The sequence below is a fragment of the Panthera onca genome, chromosome D3 (genome assembly GCF_046562875.1).
Source record: "Panthera onca isolate mPanOnc1 chromosome D3, mPanOnc1 haplotype 2, whole genome shotgun sequence".
Taxonomy (NCBI): Eukaryota; Metazoa; Chordata; class Mammalia; order Carnivora; family Felidae; genus Panthera; species Panthera onca.
In genome coordinates, this window is record NC_138350.1 from 62,723,918 (window position 1) to 62,747,180 (window position 23,263).

A 23,263-nucleotide genomic window follows, 5' to 3' on the forward strand; every position below is an offset into this window, starting at 1 on the left:
CTTAAGTTTGAATTTGTCATGTTCACTCCAGAACAACCAGATTCTAAAAACGTGCCAGTTACCTATTGAGTAATTACTAAATATTTGGTAAATAAATTGGATTAAAAAATAGTTTCAGCAAAACTCCACCTCCAAATTCTAGTTTCAAAACTTACCCATCTAGATAAATTACATCAAATTCTAAGCTTTTTTTCCATTTTAATTGGAGTTAATATATTTGGATGTGTAATGAAATGAAATAGCCTATCAAGAAGATGCTATGGAAAGGATAAGTAAGGCTAGATAATTGTCAAATTTAAATGTGTATTCCCATTATATTGCATGAATTATCAAAACTCTTTTCCCACAAAAAAACCCTCATCATTTGGAAAAATGTGTTTGTATGAATTATCTAATATACTGATTAAAGATGAAGTATTACTCTTTTGCACTTTTAAAAACTCGAATGGCATTTGCAACTACTGCATTATAACATATCCAACATGCTCTGGTACATATTTATGCTTTGTGTTTGACCAAGTGTGTCTTCAAGGTAGGCCCTATCTATCAAATTATCCTGAGGATGCTTGATATACATGTGCCAGGCAGGCTGGTCTTTCCAACTTCTCCTCCTCAATACTCCATGCCTTGTGCACACTCACAGCCCTGGTTCACATTGCCTATTCTCTACACCTACTTTTGTTGTTCCTTCCCCTAAGGACTGTCATCATTCACCTGCTCCTTCCTACCTGGTCAGGATGCCACTCCATTCAGCATCTTTCTTCCTCAAAATGTTGCCAACATTGATTTTTCCTGGTTTTCAACAACAATTGCACTTATGCATGTGTCATATCATTCAACATTTAGTTCTGTTGTTTAATACAATGTTGTACATCACATCCATTGATCCTTTCAGAAGAGAAAGTCCTTGAGGACAGAGACTGGCTTACTCATTCCTTTACTGTGTCCCCAAACTGCCACCGCTCTGCCAAGGGAAGTACATGCTTGACAAAAACTCTAAATAGATGTTTTTCTTAACACAGAAATTTCTCATCTCTACAGCTTTCATATGCCCCTCTCAATAAAGGAGTTGAACTATTTTCATTAGGTAGATAACTGAAGAATAAACAAAGGTATTTCATGTTTCCAGATCTGCATTCGAAGAGTTAGTCTGTGGAAAGCTGAGTTTCAAGACTTCAAACTGAGTATTAAGCTGCAATTAGACTGTCAGCACTGAAAGGTTTGTCATGGTCTGCCTTCAGGATAAAACAGTTTGTGGTCTACAACAGATGTAAAACTTTCCTAACCCAGCTTTCGGATCTTTGGGACTCACTCCATTTATAGCACCATTTTTACTCTGTAGAATTTTGCAAAAACATCAAAAAGGCAGAAATTATTACTTTCCACTCCCCAGTGTGACAGCAGAAGACCCAATAGGGAGAAAGGCCATGCAAGCTCAGGGACCTATTGTAGCCTAGGACTTTAAAAAGGGCTTTAGAATAGTCTGGCTGGACTCAGGACAAGATGGTGCCCCTGATTAGAGAACAGTGCCTTTCAGTAGTTTTGAGCACCATTTCCTTGCCCTTAATTTTCCTCACATTCTTCCCAACTCTGGCTATTACTGCCTTGTCCAGCTCCTTGCCCTGGAGCTCCTTGCTCCACCTCCAAAGAGCTATCGTTCTGCTCCTTCCTGCTCCAGTAAAATGCAATTGCTTATCTTCTATCCTCTCAGGAGCATGCTAAGATCCTGGAATGAATATGACAAATTTCATGAAAAACAATAATGGTTTGTAGGCCCAAATTATAAAATAGTGAGATTTCAAATCAGAGACACTGGACATGTTCTCACAGCCCTAACCAGCTATGTGACCTTGAGCAAGTCACTGAATGTATTGAAGTTTCAGATAACTCATAGGTAAATAGGTACCATAAAGGAGCCTACTTTGTGGCCTTATGGTAAAGATGAAATAAAATTATGTGTGCTAAGTGCCTGGCACAGAGTGTTGCAATACTAAATGCATCATCAGGATCAGTGTCAAAATGAATATTGTTCTCAGAGAAAATACTCAAAGTTAAACAGAGCGCTTCAATATATTTTCTTAAAGATGTCATTTATGATGAAGGACATCAGGCACCAAAACTTGTTTCTTTTTCTTGGTACAAAGGGACTTGGAATTCACCAAGATGGATTCAAAATGTAGCCACCCACTCTACCACACAAGCATGATAAGAAGCAGCTGTTATCATCAGCACTTCCCTTTCAACCACTTTCTATGAGGAAGAAGAGCTGTCAAGTAAAAACCCTGCTTCTCTGCCTCCTAACACTGAACATAAGCACTAGCATGATTTCCTTCAGAAGCTTCCAGAGTTTAACATTATCACTCTAGGACTCTTCACAAAACTCCTTCGAGCTATAGATGATGCAGGTGTCAACATCTTTGTTTTGGGGGGAAAATGTGGAAAAAACCCAAAACTAAAATGGAGACCTATCCTTTAAAGACTGATATAAGAAAAAGAGTACATGTGATCAGGGTTTTAGTCTTAAATTTGTCACTAACAGCAATATTTTATTAAAATCAATTTCTCTCAGTAAACTTACTTCTCAAATATCCTCATCCATCAACTGCTTGCCTTACAACTACACGGGACAGTTACAGGATTAAAATAAAGTGAGAATTGAAAGCATTTTGAAAAGGAAAAACCACTCTACAATTATAGGAACAATTATTCCTATCGCAAACACCACAGCCAGAAGCCAAATTTGCATATCAACACTTCATTATTGGAGACATTGGTACATGAGCAGTTTTAAAAAGATTGTAATTTGAGTTTTCATGGTTTTTGCACTTTCTATGACTATCTTGTTTACTTGCTTTTATCTAAAAGGGAAAGTATGTCAAATCTGCTAAATTACTCAGCTTAATATTATTTTTGTTATTTGTTTCAGTGATGTTTGTGATGCCTGTGAGTCACATCACTGCTAATCTGCAATTACCCAGGCTGAGACCGGGTATCTGTTGAACACCTTTGATCCTGGGAAAGCAGAAGCAGAGCCAGGATGGGGAGAGGAAAGCAAATGCCAGCCAGTGTTGGAATCATGGAGAGAAATCATTCTACAGACAATGTGATTAACTTTTGCCTGAAGATGTTTCCCTCATGTTCTCAAATGTACTAGCTTACAAGAGTCACTTGTAGCTCTCTTGACTGGCATTCAATTAAAGGTTTATGTTTCCTAGAAATTCTAAGAAGTACAGTTAAATGTGGTCATGTAATCACTGATGGTATATTTGCATCTCGGGGTGCTCCCACATGTCATTTCCCACAAGTCCTAAAGAAAATAAAAATTAAAAAAAAAACCTAGAACCTCCCCACTCTTCAGAGGAGTATCTGAAGAGTTCACCACTAGACCTATACCTCTCTTTTTTTCTTTCCTTTTTGTCAAGTATCACAGAATAGATTCATATTTCATTGGTGAGATAAACTTGAATTCCTATCTCATAGAAATGTAACCATGTCATACTAAACACTACTTTGGGGAAAAAAAATAAAGCAATGCAGAAGAACAGGTACAGAGGAGACAAATATTATAGCTCCTAAAAAATAGCTGCCACTTTAAGATGCTTAGATTTTCAAGTCAGATATACGAAAAATGCCGCTACAAAAATGTACTGCACGAAATCGTAGAAATTTTGTTTCTGTATTAAAGATAGATTTATAAGCATTGGCTCCATATGAGATATTTTCACTTGAGAAAACTTAAAAGTCATTTGATACAAAAATACAAATATATTTAACACTTAAAGTAGGAGTAAACTGTTTTAGTGAAGATTCTAGCCTTAGAATTTATGAGGTTACTTTAAGAAGAATAAAAATTATTAATTGGAAACACACAAACTATTAAAATCCAGCTCAAATTTAAGGGCCGTTTAAGTAAAGATAAAGTATCTAAAATTATAACTAAACCATTCAATTTAGGTAATTCAATTTACAAAAATTTGTTTTGCATGACTTAGTAATTTAACTTTATACAAAGTGAGTCATGACAATAGAATTGTGAGATGATTTGCCTGGCCCCTGAACTAGGTTTTGGTCATTTAATCTCTTTAGGAGTACTAAGGACAACTGAAGTATCATTACCCTGTAGAGATGAGGCCATCAGTTTGCCCATCAGGCCCTGAGAGTATCTGATCAGATAAGAATAAATTATAATGAACCACATGAAATCTGGTAAAGGATTGCACTATGTGGTTTCTGCTTTATCAGAAGCTAGCCATAGTTTCTGTATTGTCAGTTTTGTTTGTTTGGAGAAAGGAACTGAGGGTCACAATGATACAGCAGGGGCAGCTTGAAGCAGATTTATGGTATATGGAAGGTGTTTCTTATTCAACCTGAAAAGTAGTAGCTTCTGACTCTGGAAGGTAGGAGGAGTCCTATTTTGATTACCCATCACTGCATGAAAAATTACTCTAAAATATGGTGGTTTAAACAACTCTATTTTATTTGCCTATGATTCTGTGGGTCAGAAACCCAGACCAGGCTCAGCTGAGAGTTGTCTCTCTTCCATATGGATTGACTAGGTTATCTTATAAAGTTATAGTCAGATGGTAGCTGGTTCTAGAACATGATAAGTAGCTTTGCCCACATATGTGGTGCCTTGGCAGGAACTGCGGTGAGGCTGGATGTTGCTTTGTTCACATGGATCTCTCTAATGATTACATTGGTCTTTACATGGTAGCTGGATCTCAAGAGCAAGCATTTTAAGTGGCAAAGGTAGAATCTGCAGAACTCTTATGACTCTACCTCTATAGGCACACAGCATCATCTCTACTATACTCTACTGCCCAAAACAAATCATAGGGCCAGCCCAAATCTAAGGAGTAGGAAAAACAGACAGGAGGATTCCATCATCCTGATGGAATAAAGATACTGCAAAGTAGCATGTGGGATGGGATATATTGTGGTGGCTAACACAATCCACCAGAGATTTTAAAAGATTTTTTTTTTTTTTTTTTTTAGAAAAGTCACATGCGTCATTTCTTTCTCATAATTCTCAGTATGAACCTTGGAAAGCAGGCATACTTGGTATTACGTACTCTCGGAGTTAAAAGCAAACTGAAAAAAAAATTTGGCACTCACCTGGCGGAACTGTTCTAGGTCAATTTTGTTACCCACCAGCACCAAGGGAATTTCATAGGTGTGGCGGACTTGAAAAATGAGCTCTTTAAACTTGGCAGCTTCCTGGAATGACTGGCGGTCAGTGACAGAGTAACAGATGATGAATCCCTCTCCACCTCGCATATACTGCTCCCGCATGGCTGTGAATTCTGCCTGTAGAAAAAGAACAAAATTGTTACAGAATTTAAGATAGTGAAGCCAACACATTAATAAAAGGTAAAAAGTAGATAAATTATGAGACCAAGTAATTTGGGTAGAAATTTTCAAAAGTTTATTTCTGGGGTTTGCATATAGAAAAGCAGTATGGGGTCTAAACATGAAATCTGAAAGCTTTAAAGTGTTCAGAGTGTTGATATTTAATCATAGAAAATTTGATTCAAGATTTCTTGAATCAAATCTTGGGGGGAGAGATTTTAAATAGCAGGTTAACTAATGAACTCTCAGGGATTATGAACATCCTTTTAATAGCTTTCTACTTAATGATCTCGTTTTAGGAAAGGGAATCTAATTTTGTGTACTCTGAACATTCAAACCTAGAGGAAATAATTTTCTCCTCAAAAAGATGAAAAGAAACACAAGTTTAACTTTGATTATCCTTGTGAATGGAGGAAGCTATTAGCACAGATAATCTAAGACCCAGTTTATGTGTTTGGGTTTTCTTAGATTTGTCTCCTGAGGGGCATCAACAAAGGGAACTTGTTGGCTGAGTCATGGGTCCCTTTCCAAGTTCTGTTCACTCTTACATCTTCTTCTTTTTCTGCAGGGAGAAATATACCGCTGTCCTAACCTGGGAGACACTGCTGTATTCGTTTTTCATGTTGTAGCCCACCTGACCTACAATTTCCAGGCAACTCAAAATTCTGCATTTTGTCTGAGCTGCAATACAAAACATTCCTTTTAGTCTAAATATCTGTTTTCATTCACTGTTATTCTGCTGAATCCATGGTTAAAATCACAAGGGCTAGTTAGATACATGCAATGGGAAGTATAAAAATTAGATCCTGGCTGTGGAACAAACCATATTCAATGGTAAAAGAACACAAGAATATATTGTGACTCGGAATGTTTGTGAAATAAGTCCTCAAAGAAAGGAAGGATCCCATGATCTTGAACTGTATTTGAAGATTTTGCAGAGATGGGAATTCTTCACCCAGTGAACTATTTATAAGAATTACTAAAATGCCTTTTTTAGAGTAATTGTTGAAATAAATGTTAATTTGATTTAACATGGCTTGACTTTTGAAGGGTAGGAGCATTTACATAGATCCAAAAATTTTGGGAAACTGAGGTGCTTATGAGTGTAGAGAGGGTAATAAAGTTAATAGGTCCTGAGTTAGTGGGTGAATCTTTTTGAATCAACATGGGTTGGGTACAAACAGTATCGCTGGGTTTAATCTATCATTAAAGTTTTAAGAACTTCACTGGTGGCCACTACAAATTAGTTTAAGACAGCAATTTATAAAGTCGGGATATAGAATTTTACTTTACCTCTGCTGAGTTTTATATACTAGTTAAATTTTCTTATATTCAAATTGATTAAAATTATTTTAGAGTGGGGAAAAAAGAACAAATTAAAAAAGTTCTAAGAATTTGAGCCCAGAAAGGAAAAATAAAAGACTTATCCAAGGATTAACAGCCAGCTGATGTGGAATTAGTTTGAATAACTTATCTTCTCTGATTCGTACTATCACCATTTACTTAGTACTAAAGTTTATTTAAACTCAATTCTAAATTTCACCATGTGAGTGTAATGCACTAACATGGGAGAAAAAAAATCCTTTGGGCCTGTTTCTTCATCTGTAAGATAAGGTTGACTTACAAAAGTTCTGGTGTCCCTCACAGTTCTGGCCTTCTCTAATTCTTTTTTTTTTTTTTAATGTTTATTTATTTTTGAGAGGGAGAGAGAGGCAGAGTGTGAATGAGGGAGGGAAAGAGACACACACACACACACACACACACACACAGAATCCAAAGCAGGCTCCAGGCACTGAACTGTCAGCACAAAGCCTAATGCGGGTCTCGAACCCATGAACCATGAGATCATGCCTTGAGCTGAAGTTGGTTACCTAACTGACTGAGCCACCCAGGCACCACTGACATTCTCTAATTCTGATAATACTTTGCCTCAGTCAGAATCCCACAGTTGATGTGGATTGACTAGAGACCTATGGACTTAAATTGTTAAATGAGGTTTCTCCAACTTATAATTACATTTTTTAAATAGAAATGATACAATTACCATAGAAGTATACATGATATTTAAGGATTTATTACATCAGTATATATGATCAAAACGACAAAAGTACAAACTAAACCAGAAGAAATTTATCTTACAATTTGCAGTTCATTGTTTTTGCCAATTACTATCGTTAAGCATTAAAATTGTTTATTTTGATTGTCTATTAAAAAATAACCCACACATTGCAAATATTCAAGAGGTACGGAAGTATATAAAATTTGATTTTCTTATCACAAACTCCCAGGTTTCTTTCCCAAATGCATGACAGTTAATAGTGTCTTTACCCTTACAGAAATAGTCTATGGACACATAAGCAAAGACCTCCACATTCTACCTTTACACGCTTATTCTCAAATGGGCTCATGGTACATATAATTTTTACTTTTAACCTTAATTAAGATTTAATATCCTTAATACACCTTGGAGATCATTCCATATAAGCACAGGTAAGTATTATTTGCCATGAATGTATCATAAGTCCTTTAATGCATGTACCATAATTTATGTAACTGGTTGCCAATGAACAGGCATTTAGAGGCCTTCCTTTTATTCCTATTACCAACTATGCTGCAATATAGATTCTTAAACATCCATGTTGCACAGATGTATATCTGAGAAGTAGTATTGCTAGATGAGAGAGAACACACATTTTTACTTTTTAGAAATAGTACCAATCTCACCACTAAAGATGTCATACCAATAACTCTTTCCAACATTATGTAAAAGTACCTGTTTCTCCTCATTCTCACCAATGCCACTTATCAAATTTTTCTACCTTTGACAAATTTTAGGGTACAAAATAGAATCTTGTTTCTTTCATCTGTATTTGTATGAGAGTCATATTGAGCATCTCCGAGGTTTTTTATCTATTTACAAATTCTCTTCTAGATATGTTTTATTTTTTATTTTGAGTATTTTTTTGTACATTTGGACTGGAGAAAGTTATTTCTATGTGAGACAAAAGAAAAAAAAAAACCAGTACATTTGAGTACATTAACAATCACTACATCGTAGAGCAAAGACTGATAAATTTGAATAAATCCAACAACCTATTAGACAGTCAAAGGACTGGAAAGTAAAATTCACAGAACAATATTGGATGAACGAATGAGTGAATATCCAATTGTTCTGGTTAACTAGACTCAAAATCACATATATGTTATATTAATGGACCCACCAGTCCTCCCATCTGATGTGAATTGAAGTCTCTAGGTATGAGGTTATAGCATTAGTATTTTAAAAAGCTCCTTGATTTTGCTTTGCATCTAGATGTAGAGGTTTATAACTGTGTTTGTGTTCAAACTGGTCTTTATAATGTGAGCACAGGACCTGGCAAGCACAGTACATACTTGCCTCCTATGTCTGTTACTCAGAGTATGCCCTCTAACAAATCACCTAACCCCTCAGTGCCTCAATATCCTTGTCAAAAGGGATTAGGACACACACTTAACCCACCTTACTGGGCTATAGAAAGGATCAAATGAAAGAACAAATGTGAAAATGCTTTGATCAATTTTTAAAATACAATACAAATTAAGCCTATGATTATCTCTGGTACAAATCCTGCAGAATAGAACCTTTCACTGGGAGAACAGTCATGAAATCCTCTTTTAGCTGCATTAAATATAAATGTGGAAGCATTTATCAAATATGCTTAATTGGAAAACTAAGGTGTGTTTTTTTTTCCAAAAAGGAGAATCTTTCCACCGATTAAACAGATATAATTAAGCTCTCCCAATGAACAAGGAGGATACTTTCCATTTAGCTGATCTTATCCATATGAACTCTTCATAGCATATATAGGTTTTACTTAAAGATGCACTGGAGGCTGGTGGGGAACAGAAAGTTGAGCAGAATCTTTACAGCTATTATCAACTTAATAATATATGATAACTGAAATCACTTTATACAAAAATGTTATGTTCAACATGTTGCTTCCGTCTTTATTCACCCATGAATTAAAGATCTCTGTGCTTTATGTTCTGTGTATCCTGAATGTTAATATCTTCTTCATTTGCTTCTTGCTATAAATGAAACTTGTTTGTTAATTATTCAGGAGCATTACCAGATTCCATTTGCTATCCATAACCAGAAAAATATCTATGAAACAGACCTACTATGTAAAATGCTGCAAACATAACCATTTCTAATATTTTCCAACTATTCTGAGTAAAATGTAGTAGCTTCATCAGTTCCCTTTGATAGGTTTTCTTCTATTAAAATAGTGTGAGAATTCTCTTTATTCTGAACATGAAGTATTTTGATTAATCAAGTGCTTTCTAGCACAAAACACACATACCATGGTCTACACTGGTTGCCAAACTCATGATAATGACATTTCCACACCCAACTTATCTTTCTAGTACACAAAAAGTAAATGAAAAAAATAAATCATTCACGCAGCTGACACTATGCCAAATGGTCAGATACATAAACTAACAAAAAAACTTATGGCCCTGTCCAGGCTGGGGAAACATAACTAGGCCAGGAGAAAACAAATGAAGAACAATTAAGGACTACATGAACCATGGAGATTTAGAGAAAGGCAAGGGCAGTTTGCAGGAGGAGGGCAAAGAGGGATTGGTGGAAAAAATGAGATGGGTTAGTTTTTTCTTAAAGTTGTTAACTGTAAAGGGATCCTCAGCTTTCATGCAACTCTACTTCCAAAGATTATGTACTGTTACCCTTAAATAACTTTTCATGATCCAAATTCAGCATTTGCATGGCACTTAAACATCAAATGCCTGCATACCAGTCCACAATTCAGTTTTGGGAGGCTGTCGGAGGAGCAAAGTGTTTGTTGTTGCTTTTGTTTGTATTTTTAGAGAAGGAATGAAAAAATGAAATTATCAAAGTGATCAAAGTGTAGGCATCATAAATTTGCTATAATTGATGCAAAGTACCAAGATTGAAATCAATACTAATGGCAGTTCTTCAGTCTCAACTTGATGCCTTCAGGTGGCTAAGATTGTTCAATTAAAACGAACAAAGAACCTTTATAAATGCTGGTAGTAAATTGTCAAGGATTGTATCCAAAAAGTATAAATTCATTAATTATATTTTGCCATTTTTTAGTTTTCAGAGAATATAGCCATCTCCATTATAAATTTGTCTATCCTTGTCTTTCAATATTTGACACTCATGTACTTTCAAGAATGCACTAAATCATGGAATACTGCCTAACTCATTCACCAAATATTTTTGAGTACTTATATGTGTCAAATTTGAGATGACTTAATACATATAACAAAAATATGAGTAAATATGGAAAAGAAAAAATAGAAATTAGAACACTCAAAGCAAGATAAAATGCTTTGATCTGCAAATTTGACTTAACTTCTAGACAACCAAAGCTACACTGCGAACATGATCAATGCCATCACTTTTGTGGTCAACAACAACATACTCATGTGTCAGGTGACAAGTCTCTCCCTGAGCACTTAGAGCTGAATGCAGTTTCTCTTATGGGGCTTCAAATGGGACAATATCCTCAATGTCAACAGGATCTGCAGTAGTAGGTTTTCTAAGAGTAAGTCTGTGTTTTTCAACTTAAGTTTCACCAAACATTTTGTAGATTTACTCAATGATACTGCTGAAACACTCAAATAAGATAATGTAAAAGCTGTTTTGTAGAAAATACAACATGTTAAGATTGAGGAAGATAGTTAAAAATATTTTTATTTTAATGCTGAAAAACTAAGAAGTTCCTAGAATCTTATATGGCATGCAACACTGGAGGATTTATACTACCTAAAATCTGGATATAACAAATATTACTCCCATATGTAAAGTTCTTACCTCAGTGCAACTCAAAATAAATGCTGAGGTTGCAATGCAAACTACATAATTCATGGGGCCCAGTGCAAAATGAAAATGTGGGGACTTTTTCAAAAATTAAGCATTTCAAGATAGCAACAGTAGGGCATTAAACCAAATACAGGACATTTTCATCATGGAGCCCTAGGTGATTGTACAGATTCCTGGCCCATGAAGCCAACCCTGTTAGCATGGTAGAACCAGAAAAGAGTAGCCAAGAATACATGTGAGAATAACTCAAAAGAGAGGGTCCCTGGGCAGGTCTGTCAGAGGAAGGGGCAGTGGCAATTGTGTTCAGACATTAATTAGGTCATTACTGAAGTTTCCTGGCCCCAGTGAGGGACACAAGACTAGACAATGATAGATGTATAGGGTGGGAAGAAATGTGGGATTGGAGAAAAATTGAGGGATATGTGGTAGGAGACTGAAATATGAACTCATATGGAAAATGTTATTACAGAAAGAGACATTGAGTGTGGCTTACTCAAAGGGGTGACATGTTCCTGTTGTTGAATGAAGTCACATTCTGGAAAGCCCAGATAACCTGGTTTCAGATTTGATGTGATAGGAAATGAAGAACTCAAGATAATTTTTTAAAGGAGGAAATTATTGTAGCCCTATTTCAGTAGGATTGATCTGGCAACAGGAGTAAAGGAGAAAAGAGAAGTTAAAGGCAGAGAAAAAATTTTGAAGGCTTTTACAGTAATCCTGAAGTGTTTTTCCATGGAGGAAAAATAAAAGGGAAAACACTTGAATGAGAGATTGAAAAACAGAGAAATGGAGAGAAGAAAAATATTTCTGACATTTCAAGGAATAAAAAAAGAAAGACTTGATGCCCACCAGTTTGGGAATGAGAGAGAAGAAATGGAAAAATGCTATTGATGGTTCTATCAATTATACCAGGCAATTATACCAGGCAATATGCTGGACTTTTGCACATGCTCTAACTCATTATTAGCTCCCACATTAGATATGGGGAAAAAAGGAAATTATAGAGATACTAAATGATATGGTCCAAGACCTACAGATACCAAATAGGAAATTAGAGAGACATCATACCACACTTCCTCTCCAAAGAAAGGAAGAATTAAATATAGCTCTAGTTTTTGTCGCTCTGGAGGCCGGACAGCTGCAGAAGTAGTAACAGGAAAAAGTGGATTGGGAAAGTAAATAACTTAAAGGTATTTTGTCTCATACAGAAGTGCACCTGTCTAGTTAGAGATGACACTAGATATCTGAAAGGAACTGTCCACAAGTAACTAGAAATCTGGTTTATAGGAAAGAATAACAACTGAATGGGAGAGGTCTGAAAGCCACCATCAGGGGACACATCTTTTGGATTGACCAAAGGGCCAAGAATTCGAGTGTAAAGCCGACTAGTCTGGATCAGTTTGCAGGGACCAGGATTATTTTCACCATTTTTTTGAAATCTGGAGCTTTGTCACATTGAGAGTGTATTTATCTATTGTAAAGGAAATTTTATGAAAACAGTTTTTGACAGCTATTTTTCTAGTTTAATTACTTCTTGCCAGACATGCTCAGTACTTAAGCTTTGTTTGTGCACTTGCAACTCTTTGTATTGTAATTCATATGCTTCACTCTCATTCCCAACACTAGACTAAACTACCTGAGGACTATTCAGCATTGTATTTTCCAAAGCATTAGGGACCATGGCTGGATCAGAGCCCAATTGATAATTATATTATCATTTGGTTAATTACTTAAAGCTAAATGTTTTTAAGTGATGTTACTATTCCCTGGGTGATGTACATTTAAGAAGAGGCTAGAGGATGAAGACAAAAAGGAATCAAATCTCTAAACTAAATGGATAAGATTTTTAGTTACTCATTCCTGTACATGTAAGGCCAGATCTAGTTTAACTTTTAGGTAAACATATATTCCACTGAATTCTGCATCAATTAAAAAGTAATTTAATGTTCCTTATCTCATTCTCTACCTTCAATCATTTGTCTTGTTCTAAGAAGAAAGGATGAGTCATACAGTCTTCAGATGCATCAAATTTCTTTCCCATAGAAGTCTGTTTGCTTTTCCCCCATCTGTTTGATTTGTATTTCCTCAAAGATGCAGTTTCATGACTGCCTCTGGTGGTACAAATCCACTAAAAGAGATTTCTCATCACAGCTGGTTTCCTGTTTATGTTGGAGGTCACTCATACTGGGAGCTGCTTTCCTGCTGATAAAACCTACAGGAGAGCATCTTGGAAGAAGACAGTGTACCTGTGTTATGAAAGGATTTCATCCATTGCATTTTAGTCTTTCTCAATATGATACTGAAATGATGATCCCAACAAAAACAAAGTGAACAAGAAAACCCACCTGACAAAATTGCATTTGCTAATTGACTTAAGGCATGTGGTAGGATACTACTCTAAAGAAAAATTGTGATATATGCAAGATATATATAGTATATATTTACGAAAAATATGTCCTATATAGGTCACATGCTCAAACAAGTTTATCACACAAAGTAATTCATGTTTCCATAGCTGAATGGCAAAAATAAATTATTCTTTAGTTACTTCCAAGGTAAAAAGCAAATCATCTGGCATTGTAATACAATAATTTGTCTCTAGATAACTTACATTTTAGAATCGTATTGAGAAGATGGCACATTCTCACCATACAAATGGGGAAAAGACACCCAGAGAAGATGTATTGTCCTCCATAATATCATAATTACAGTGACAAAGATTCTTTCTTTGACCAAATTCTGCTTAGGCTCCCCTGAACTTATCAACTAGGTCTCAACTTTTAAGCTTCTGTGTCTCTACATTTTCAAGTTTTAGCAAGACTTCTGCTAAGTTGATTTAACTAGAATTTCCCAATATCCTATCTCATCATCCTCAATATCTAATTAGAGTCCGTAACTTCTGTCCTCCAGGTGATGTCTGATCACCCTGGTCTGCCTTCATTTAAGAATCCTACTTTGTTTGGTTGAGCCTGAACTCCCCTATCTCCTAAAGTTTCTTCTTAGCAATTTCCCATCTGATTCCCCACTCTGTTCTTTAGCTTTAAAATCTCACCTGTCCATGCTGTATTCAGAATTGAGCCTGGTTATGTGTGAAGGGCCCCTTTCCCCATTACAATATTCCTGAATATAACCTATTTTCCTTTTACCACTTTAACTTTCCAGCTCTGTTTTGCCTTCAACAATGAGGCAGAGATTGCAGGGTTCCTGATCCTTGTAAAGTACTAGCTATATCTTACCTTCCAGTTTAGTTACAACCTCCTGTGTTGCTGCTCTAACCCTAGGCTCTCTTTTCCAATCAATCCATCATTCATTTATTTCCCTGTCCAACTAATCTTCTTTAAGCACTATAGATTCATTATGTAGCTCATCTGCCTCCCAAGGTCCAATGGTTATCCATTTGCTTTCACATCAAATCTATACTTATCTGCCTGATTTTAAGACCTTATATAATCTGATATCATGCTGCCTATCCACTTTTATCTCCAATTAATCCTGAATATGCACTCTCTGCTGTAATGGGGTCACTTCCTTCAATGTTTTGATCATATTAGTTTTCTCCTCTCCTAATTGTGCCTTCATGTTCATTGTTCCCCACACTTGAACTTTTTCTAGCTAATAGAGATTTTAGTGATTATTGACTGCAATTCTTTTACTCTGCAGATGAGAAAATCTGGGCCCACAAAAGTAGTGATGTCATCATTTTTTCATGCCAGGTCAGAAAAACTAGTCTTCTAATCTCTTTTATATTGTTGGAAAGCCAATTTTCATCTTCAGTGACCTGAGTACATATTTTGTATGTATTATTTGTGTTTTTATTGTATTGTATTATTTGTATGTATTATTGTTTTCTATATTTTCCTCACTTATAAACTTCAACATTTAGCAATTGTTTCTCGTATTATTATTTGAGTTAGATTTGTGTCATCAAGTATATTTTAAGTATTTTGAGAGTCAACATCAAGGCTTAAACTCTTTTTAATGTTTATATTGCCCACATTTTGGATATATGAAAACTTCAATCAAATTGCTGCTGTTTGAATGGCTGCCATTTCAGATAAATTATGTTTTTTCTACATTGAGTGAATATTTCTGGAATAGACATAATAAGCAAAGTAGTGATGTCATTACTACTTTTAGAACTACAGGAGTGTAGTACTACGGGAGTGTGTAAAAAGACTTACAAGACACATTTTCCTTGATCAGTCTTAAAATTTAGAGGAAAAAGTTCTAAAATTTTATACTTTAAAAAAATGTTTATTTATTTTCAGAGAGAGCACCAGTAGGGGAGGGACAGAGAGAGAGACAGAGAGAGAGACAGAGAGAGAGAGAGAGAGAGAGAGAGAGAGAGAGAGAATACCAAGGAGGCTCCACAGTGTCAGTGTGGAGCCTGATGTGAGACTCAAACTCATGAACTGTGAGATCATGACACGGGCCAAAATCAACAGTTGGATGCTCAACCTACTGAGCCACCCAGGTACCCCTAAAATTTTATATTTTTAAGGAACATGTCTACACAAGAAAAATCAGGAGAATTTTTGCTCCTGTCAGCCAATATCCCCTGTTTAAAAAGTTTGCCACCTTGTAAACCAACATATAAAAACAACTGAATATACTAAAAATTATTATTTGCCCTGAATTATTTCAACTTCCTACAGTAACTGTGCTTACAAGATAACTTGGTTACATGAGCATAATTGTGCTTCATTTTATTTTTAAATTCAGTGAGTTTCTCAATGTGTTCCTAAAAACAAAATAACTTTGTAATTCTAGTTTGGTAATTTTAGTATCATTTTCATGTAGCTATTTAAAATGCAATAATTAAAAATTTACACATTTGACTATAAGAAAAATGATATGAAAAAGATAATGAGGAGAATTGCATTTTGAAACTATTAACATGGGTTACTTTCATCATGTTGTCTGTGAGATGCCCCAAAATTGATTTGGTGGAGAAGATGATAGTTCTTATGAATTTTAAATTGCATAATAAAAGAGAATAGATATTAATATATGCTTATATAACATATTAAAAGAATGCAGTTCATTGCCTAGTCCATATAAAAATTTAGGACATTTTCTGAACCCATCTCTATTGCAGTGATATTTAAAAATTAGAAATTTCCTGTTCAAAATGCTCCCTCAAAAATGCAATTGTAATACCAGATTTTAAATACATCTATAGTATCTTTGGAAAACAAAATGATGGCAACAGTACCTCAAAATTTATAAAAGATAAAAGATGAAAGCAGAAACAAGGTTATCAGAAGTCTTTCTAATGAAATCTTAGGAATTGTCACTGAGTCACCAACATACAGAATAAGTAACAGTGGGTCAAGGGACAGCTATTATGATCACTAAAGGAATAGCTGGGACACAGGACACCTCTTTACCCCCACTTCAGTAGCTATGGCTATTGCCCTCTGTGCAAGGCCCTGCTAATGCTATTAAGGAAAATGGACTATCTAGCTGGAGAATATCTTGGTGTAGATTTGAGGAGGGCAGGGGGAGGGAAAAGCATATATTGAGGTGATTCTGAACTGCTTCACAGGAGAACACAGTGGGCAGTGGCAAATGAATGAGACCCTTCTTAGATGGAAAATGCACTAACAGAATTCCCAACATCATCCCTAAAGCAAACAGCTCTCTCCTCACCTTTTTGTAGAAAAAGACCTGCTTCCATGTCTTTCAGATTTCAGCATATATGGATGCCTCTGGAATGGTTAAGAGCCATAATGCCCTTACTAACCTATCATAGTGCATGATAGACAATGTTACTACCATTTTCTGTGGTACCCCAGTGGGACTCTAAGATCCAAGAGGGCAGAGAACCTATCTACTATGTTCATCTTTATATGCCCTTCACACAATAGCATCTGATATATTAAATATATCAGGTATTTAAAGCTAACAGATGGATAAACTTTTCAGATCACAGTATCAAGAGCATTATCATTTAACTGATGGAATTTTTAGGATGCGTATCAACTTCCATTTCTCAACCAGCTTTTGTTATAACAAAAGTAGAACCCAAATTTCTAGTCATACTGAATAATATTAGGGAAGTTCCATTTAAGTATGTGAAACAACTAAGAAAAGTGCAACATGTTTTTCCCCCAGAAAACTCATAACTAAGAGCCATTCTCAAATTTTAGATGATGGAGGTGAAAAATCAGAGATACTACAAATTTTTCTAACCTTCTCAACACTTTTCCTCAGTCCTGGTCATTCTATGATACCCATTTTTTATAAGTATCATACTAACAACAATTTAATCCTGAAACACATTCTTCTATTACATGTGATGATCTTATCACTCCAATTCCACATCAAGGTCAGAGTACAGCTGATCTGATGAAGAGAATCTGACTTAAGAGCACCATAAACATGACTTTGAATTTGCTGGGCAAGTTTCTTCACTTTGCTGACCATCTATTTCTTCATCTGGAATACGGAAAATCAATGCTTCTCTAATACAACCAATGTGGAGATTAAATGATATAATGTGTCATTATCTATAAAAATGACTTATAGTATGTTTGGTTCTAAAATGGTTTGTCAATGAAAAATACTAGCTATATCCCTGTTGTCATTTATATCCAACCTTTTGGAAAACAAAGTAACAAACTCCAATTTCAACATTTTATTACTCAATAATTTATTCACCAATGTAATTTCCAAAGTCTTTGAAAATATATCTCCTTTTATATGCAGTGCCTGTGTGGAGAGTACTGTTATCAGAGTGGATCTAAAATTATATTTTATGCTACTTGGACTTCAGAGGTTTATCAGAGAAGCTGAAAAAGGGAAATAGTAAGAGTTTGACATCCTAGAAATATGGTCGTAAAGTAAGCTGTCTTGCATGATTTCAGAGGTAAGCAGGAAAGGGGGGGAAAGGCAGGAGATGTGTTCTGGAGAACATCAAATCCATCTGCAAAACTGATTTAGTTATCAACTAACCACAAAGCTTCCTGCTCTACATATGTCAGAGTTGAATCCAATTTGCTCAAATCTAGATTGAATAAAAAAGAGCAGTAAGACATGGATCAAGTATGTCCCGGAGTTACATAAATTTACAAATAGGGATAAAAATGCATTGGGGAAAAATAAAAGCCTACCCAATCTTATATCAAAGAACCCAGGAAATGGTACTTGTGCCTCTTTAGGGAGGTAATGGGATAAATAAAACCCTTCAAGAGGCAAGGGATTGGCCATGGTTATTTGAAAGGCAGATGTAGCATGGTGGCCAAGGCCTCCAGAGTTTTCTACCTCTCATAGAAGACTCCAAAGGCTCTACAAGGTTGGTTCATGTTAACAAAACCTCAGAATCAGGCACAGAGTAGACAAATGGAAGACTGTTCAAATATGGGTCTCCAAAACAGTCCAAGAGTTTAGTACTTAACACAGAGGTAATATGATTGATGTGAGAAAAAAGGCCAAAAATAATTGCCACTGTGCTCTTAACACAATAGATGCTTAAAATTTGATATTTGAAAGTTATAAATGAGAAAATAAATCATGTGTGGATTATGAGGGTATAAAATAATAAAAGAAAATAAAGCAAGACACTTCTAATCAACACATGCAGAAAGCTTTATGGTAAAAAAGCCTATCTAGGAGATACCTGCAGTGAGACTATGCAAGCGTGAACTCACATATTTGAGATTTCTGTCCTAGATGGAGAAAAACCAAATGGCACCTGGTCTTCAGGATTCAGTAGAGGTGAGCACATTGGTAGGCACTTCTGAAGTTTCCAAGTCCTTTCCTTCCCTCCCTTAAAAAAAAGCATCCTTCAAAGCTGCCGAAGGAAAGCTGAACATGGTGACAGGTTTCACTTTAAAACTCACTCTAAAGATGGTGTTGCCTACACAAACAGCAAACTGTCTACTCCAGTGTTAGAATTTAGTGTTATTTACTGAAGAATGATCCGAATATGGAAACTATTCTTTTTCTATTTAGGTAAAAAAAGATCAACAGAAATATCAACCTACTCTGACAAAAGATTATTAGTAACACACATGATAGATTACATCTGATTTGCTTAGAAGAGATTCAGTAAAATTGACTTGGAAATTTTTGCATGAAGTCATTCAAAACATAAAGCAGAGGATTTGAAGTCTGAAACATGCCAGAAAATTAAGACTAGGAGGAGAGGGAACAGACCGCTGGGCTTCAAAGCCAGCCTGCCTGCGTTTGAATTCTGGAACTCTCTGGGACTCTGCCTTTTCATTTGTGCACAAGAAGCATTTACCTCACAAGGTTTTTATGATGATTAAGTGAATTAATACAACTATAGCTCTGTGAAGATTTCTCTATGTAAATCACTTCCAAGAGTTCCTGTGTTGCAGTACGACCCAATATCCCTTTACCCCTGTTCCCCTCGGTCTGTTTCCTCTGGAACCCAAGATAGACCCACTAGCTCTACTTGTCATAGTCATCAAAAAAGAGACGTAGAAGTTGCAACTTGGACTTGCCCTTTTTAATCACCTATTTTAGACTCAGAAGGCTACAAATGAGTCTAAAGCCACAGATAATTTCCTACAGAAGGACATCTTAATTATCCTCTAAAATGACTTGCTGACCTTTAACCCGGTCTAACTACTGAAAGAAAATAACTGTTTTAAATTTAAATTTTTTTGTTTTATTTCACGTTGATTCCAGATTTGTCCTTTTTAGTTTTAGTTCTTCAGCATTAGTTTTTATTCCCCAAAACTGAATTGCAACTCTGGTTACAGAACTCATTCTCTCTTTCAGCACTAGGCTAGAAAACAACATAACTTTGATAGCTCTTGGCACATCATATAATATAGGGAAAAAAATACTTCAGTTTTTTTTTTTTAATTTCCATAAGTACCGTAGTTTGAATATAGGACTCAAGCCAGGAGGAATTGTTTGAGATGATGAAATACAAATTCATGGCAATTTGCATTAATCTGTCCATTTCCCTGTTGTTTGTCTACCTGAATGAAGGTCTTGTAGGTATAAATCATATAGATTAACACTCTGAGAAGCAGCCAACACTTGTGTTTTAACATATTTGTTCAAGTAGTATAACTGAAGCTGAATAGCAATGCCTTAGGAAAGGTATATTTTAAAGTCTCTATGCTTTTGCTTATGCAACTCCTGTACCTTGCGTGCCCTTTTCATTCCTCAAAGTTCAGTTTAAATGTTGCAGGTCCAATATTCTCAAGCTTCTGTTGAAAGTAGAAATGGTCTGGGGGCACCTGAGCGGCTCAGTCAGTTAAGCATCCAACTTGAGGCTCAGGTCATGATCTTGCGGTTTGTGGATTTGAGCCCCATATAGGGCTGTCTGCTGTCAGCACAGAGCCAGCTTTGGATCATCTAGCTCTCTCTGCCCCTACCCCACTCATATTCACTTCCATTCTTTCAAAATTAACATTAAAAAAAAAAGTAAAAATGTTCTTAGATTTTCAATATCTCACAAAGTATTCTATATATTCTCCTGTTTTACGCTCTCTGCTGCATGGCAGACTGCCTGATAAGGTGCCGGCACACTGTGCTTAGTAGGTCTTCTACAAATAGTTGTTAAAAAAATGAAGAATCACACTTTACACAGTTTATATGGCTCTTTCATAAGCTTGGTTGATACAATGGGATTTAAAACTATTAAGAGTTTTACCTAACAGATTAGGAAAAGGACGCTCGGGAATATTCAATACTTGGACCAAAGTCACAGAATTAGTCAGTGGATGGTGAAGATTGGAATTTTAACTCCACCTGATGCTAATTCTGGTACACTTCCCACAATTCCATGCTGGTAAATTTGCTAACTCTTACAAGCAACAATGCCATTTGTTTTCTTGTATAAAATCCCAATAGTCTAGGACTGTAAATGCAACTGCTGATAGTGTAAACCAAGGCCCCATTTATTCCCAGTTTAGATCTTAGAAAATAACATTCATTCATTCAGGCGTGACACTCAGGCTTCTAATACATATATTTGGCTTACTGACATTCAGCAGAAGGGGAGTTTTAAACCACATCTAAGGGATAGAAGGAATAGTTTAATCTTGAATGTGGGGAAGGGATATCCAGACTGAGATTTTATAGAAGCAAAAGAGAAATGAGCAAGTGGTGTATATCATTTTAAGCAGATTTGCATGACCGGAGCCAAGAGCTTCTGTCAGGGAAGAAAATAGACTGGTTGTACATAGAATCAGGATAGGAAACTGTCAAGATGGTATGATTTGAGGGACACTAAAAGCCATTCCCTTGCCTAAAAATACTTTCCCTACTGACCTCCCTCGCACCCAGCATTACTTATTTTTCTGAGTTGAAGCATTGAAAGTTTCGGTTTACAGACAAATTAGTTTTCTAGGAGAGATGAAACTTCCATTGTTTGCTGCTTATAGACATAATATGAAATAGTTGATTAGCAACAAGTAATGCAAAGGGTAATTAACTTCTTAGAACAGTGAAAGTAAATCCAGAATAGTCACGTGGACAAATCTTTCTAAAAATACCTCCTTGAATTCATTGCTCTGGTTACTCACCTACCCATTTACAGAGTTGTCCAGAGCAGTTAGGGATAAATAATCATAACTTGCATAGTCTCAGGATACTATGTCCCCCTTGCAGGACATTCCATGGGAAATAGAATGTCCTTGAAAGAATAGCAATATATACCACAACTTGGTATGTGATCTTCAGTTAAGGAATAGTCTTCCCGGTCCCAGTTTCTTCAGATTTTTGAAAAGGTAATGATAATCACTATCCTTCCTAACCAGTAGGATTTTTGTGAATGAGTCACATCAACTTCTTTCCTATGAAAAAAAAAAAGTGCTATACAAATGGTAATAGATTGGCTTTAAAATACTAATATCTGAAACATTTAAATAGAATTAAGAACTAACATTTCATAGTTATTATCAGTCAGGTATTATTCTGGGAATTACATAAAATTTCATTTAATTTTCATAATGATCCTATGAAGAAGGAGCTAAGGGACTAAATAGAAGAGAAACTAAGGAACTGAGAGATTAACTTGTCCAAGGTCCCACAGCTAGTTAAGTGGTAGAACTAGGATTATTGTGATAGGTATTTTTATTTTTCTCATTTCCACCATACCGGCTTATAAAAGAATAAGCTATTCTCTTAATGGTAACTCAAATTCTCAAGGATATCATTTAAGTGTAAATCCTTAGACATGCCATTTCAGAGCTGTCATCTTAATTGTTCAGGTTAACAAAATAGTATATCAAATACCTACACTGATTTACCATTCACCTTTCAAGGTAGAAACACTCCCTTAGAACCTAGAAATAACAATTGAACACACAACAACTTCTCATTTTGGCTTGGCATATGGACTGCTTTCATCTCATGCAGAGACTGGAGGGTGCTGTCACGAGGTCTTTCCCAAAAGGAGTGGTTGGTGCCTTTTCTGAGCCTCTTTAATTAGGCAATATGCCTGTCCCTCCACTATCGGGACAGTACAGGAGGAGTAGAGTCTCCACATCTGAACCCACTTTCTGCTGAGTGTACTTGCCTCATATACTCAACATGCCACTGAATGTCACTACTACATGCAGTCTTTCTCCTTAGTTAAGAGTTACCCTAGCTTCCCATTGCTTTGGTCCTAATTATGGAATCATCCTGGACTTTTCCCTATTTTTCCGTGTCTTACATTAAATCAGTCTATTTTGTCAGTTCCACCTTCAAGATATATCCAGACTCCAGCTACTTTTGTTTCACCACTGATGCCACCTTGGTACAGGTCACCATCACCTCTCACTCAACTTATTATATTAGCCTCTCAGCTGCTCTTCCTATTCCTACACTTGCTCAGCCGAAGTCTTTATCAACACAACATTCAGATGTGGGATCGAGCCCCACATAGGGCTCTGTGCTGATAGTGTGAATCCTGCTTGGGATTCTCTCCCCCACCCCCTCTGCCCCTCCCCTGCTTACGCTGTCTCTCTCTAAAAATAAATAAACTTGAAGTAACACAACACAACAACATACCTCTTAAGTATGTCAGATCAGGTCTTTTTCCAGCTGAGAACAGGCTAATGGCTCCCCATATCATTCGGTACAAAAGCAAAG

General features: G+C 36.0%; 1 protein-coding gene across 1 annotated transcript in view; it reads right to left on the bottom strand.

The window, feature by feature from the left end:
* Positions 1 to 23,263, bottom strand: part of RIT2 (Ras like without CAAX 2) — a 372,189-nt gene that overhangs the window by 184,263 nt on the left and 164,663 nt on the right. Inside the window, exon 4 of the mRNA XM_060613718.3 lies at positions 5,116 to 5,307. Coding sequence (XP_060469701.1) covers positions 5,116 to 5,307 — 192 coding nt within the window. The remainder of the gene's footprint in view (positions 1 to 5,115; positions 5,308 to 23,263) is intronic.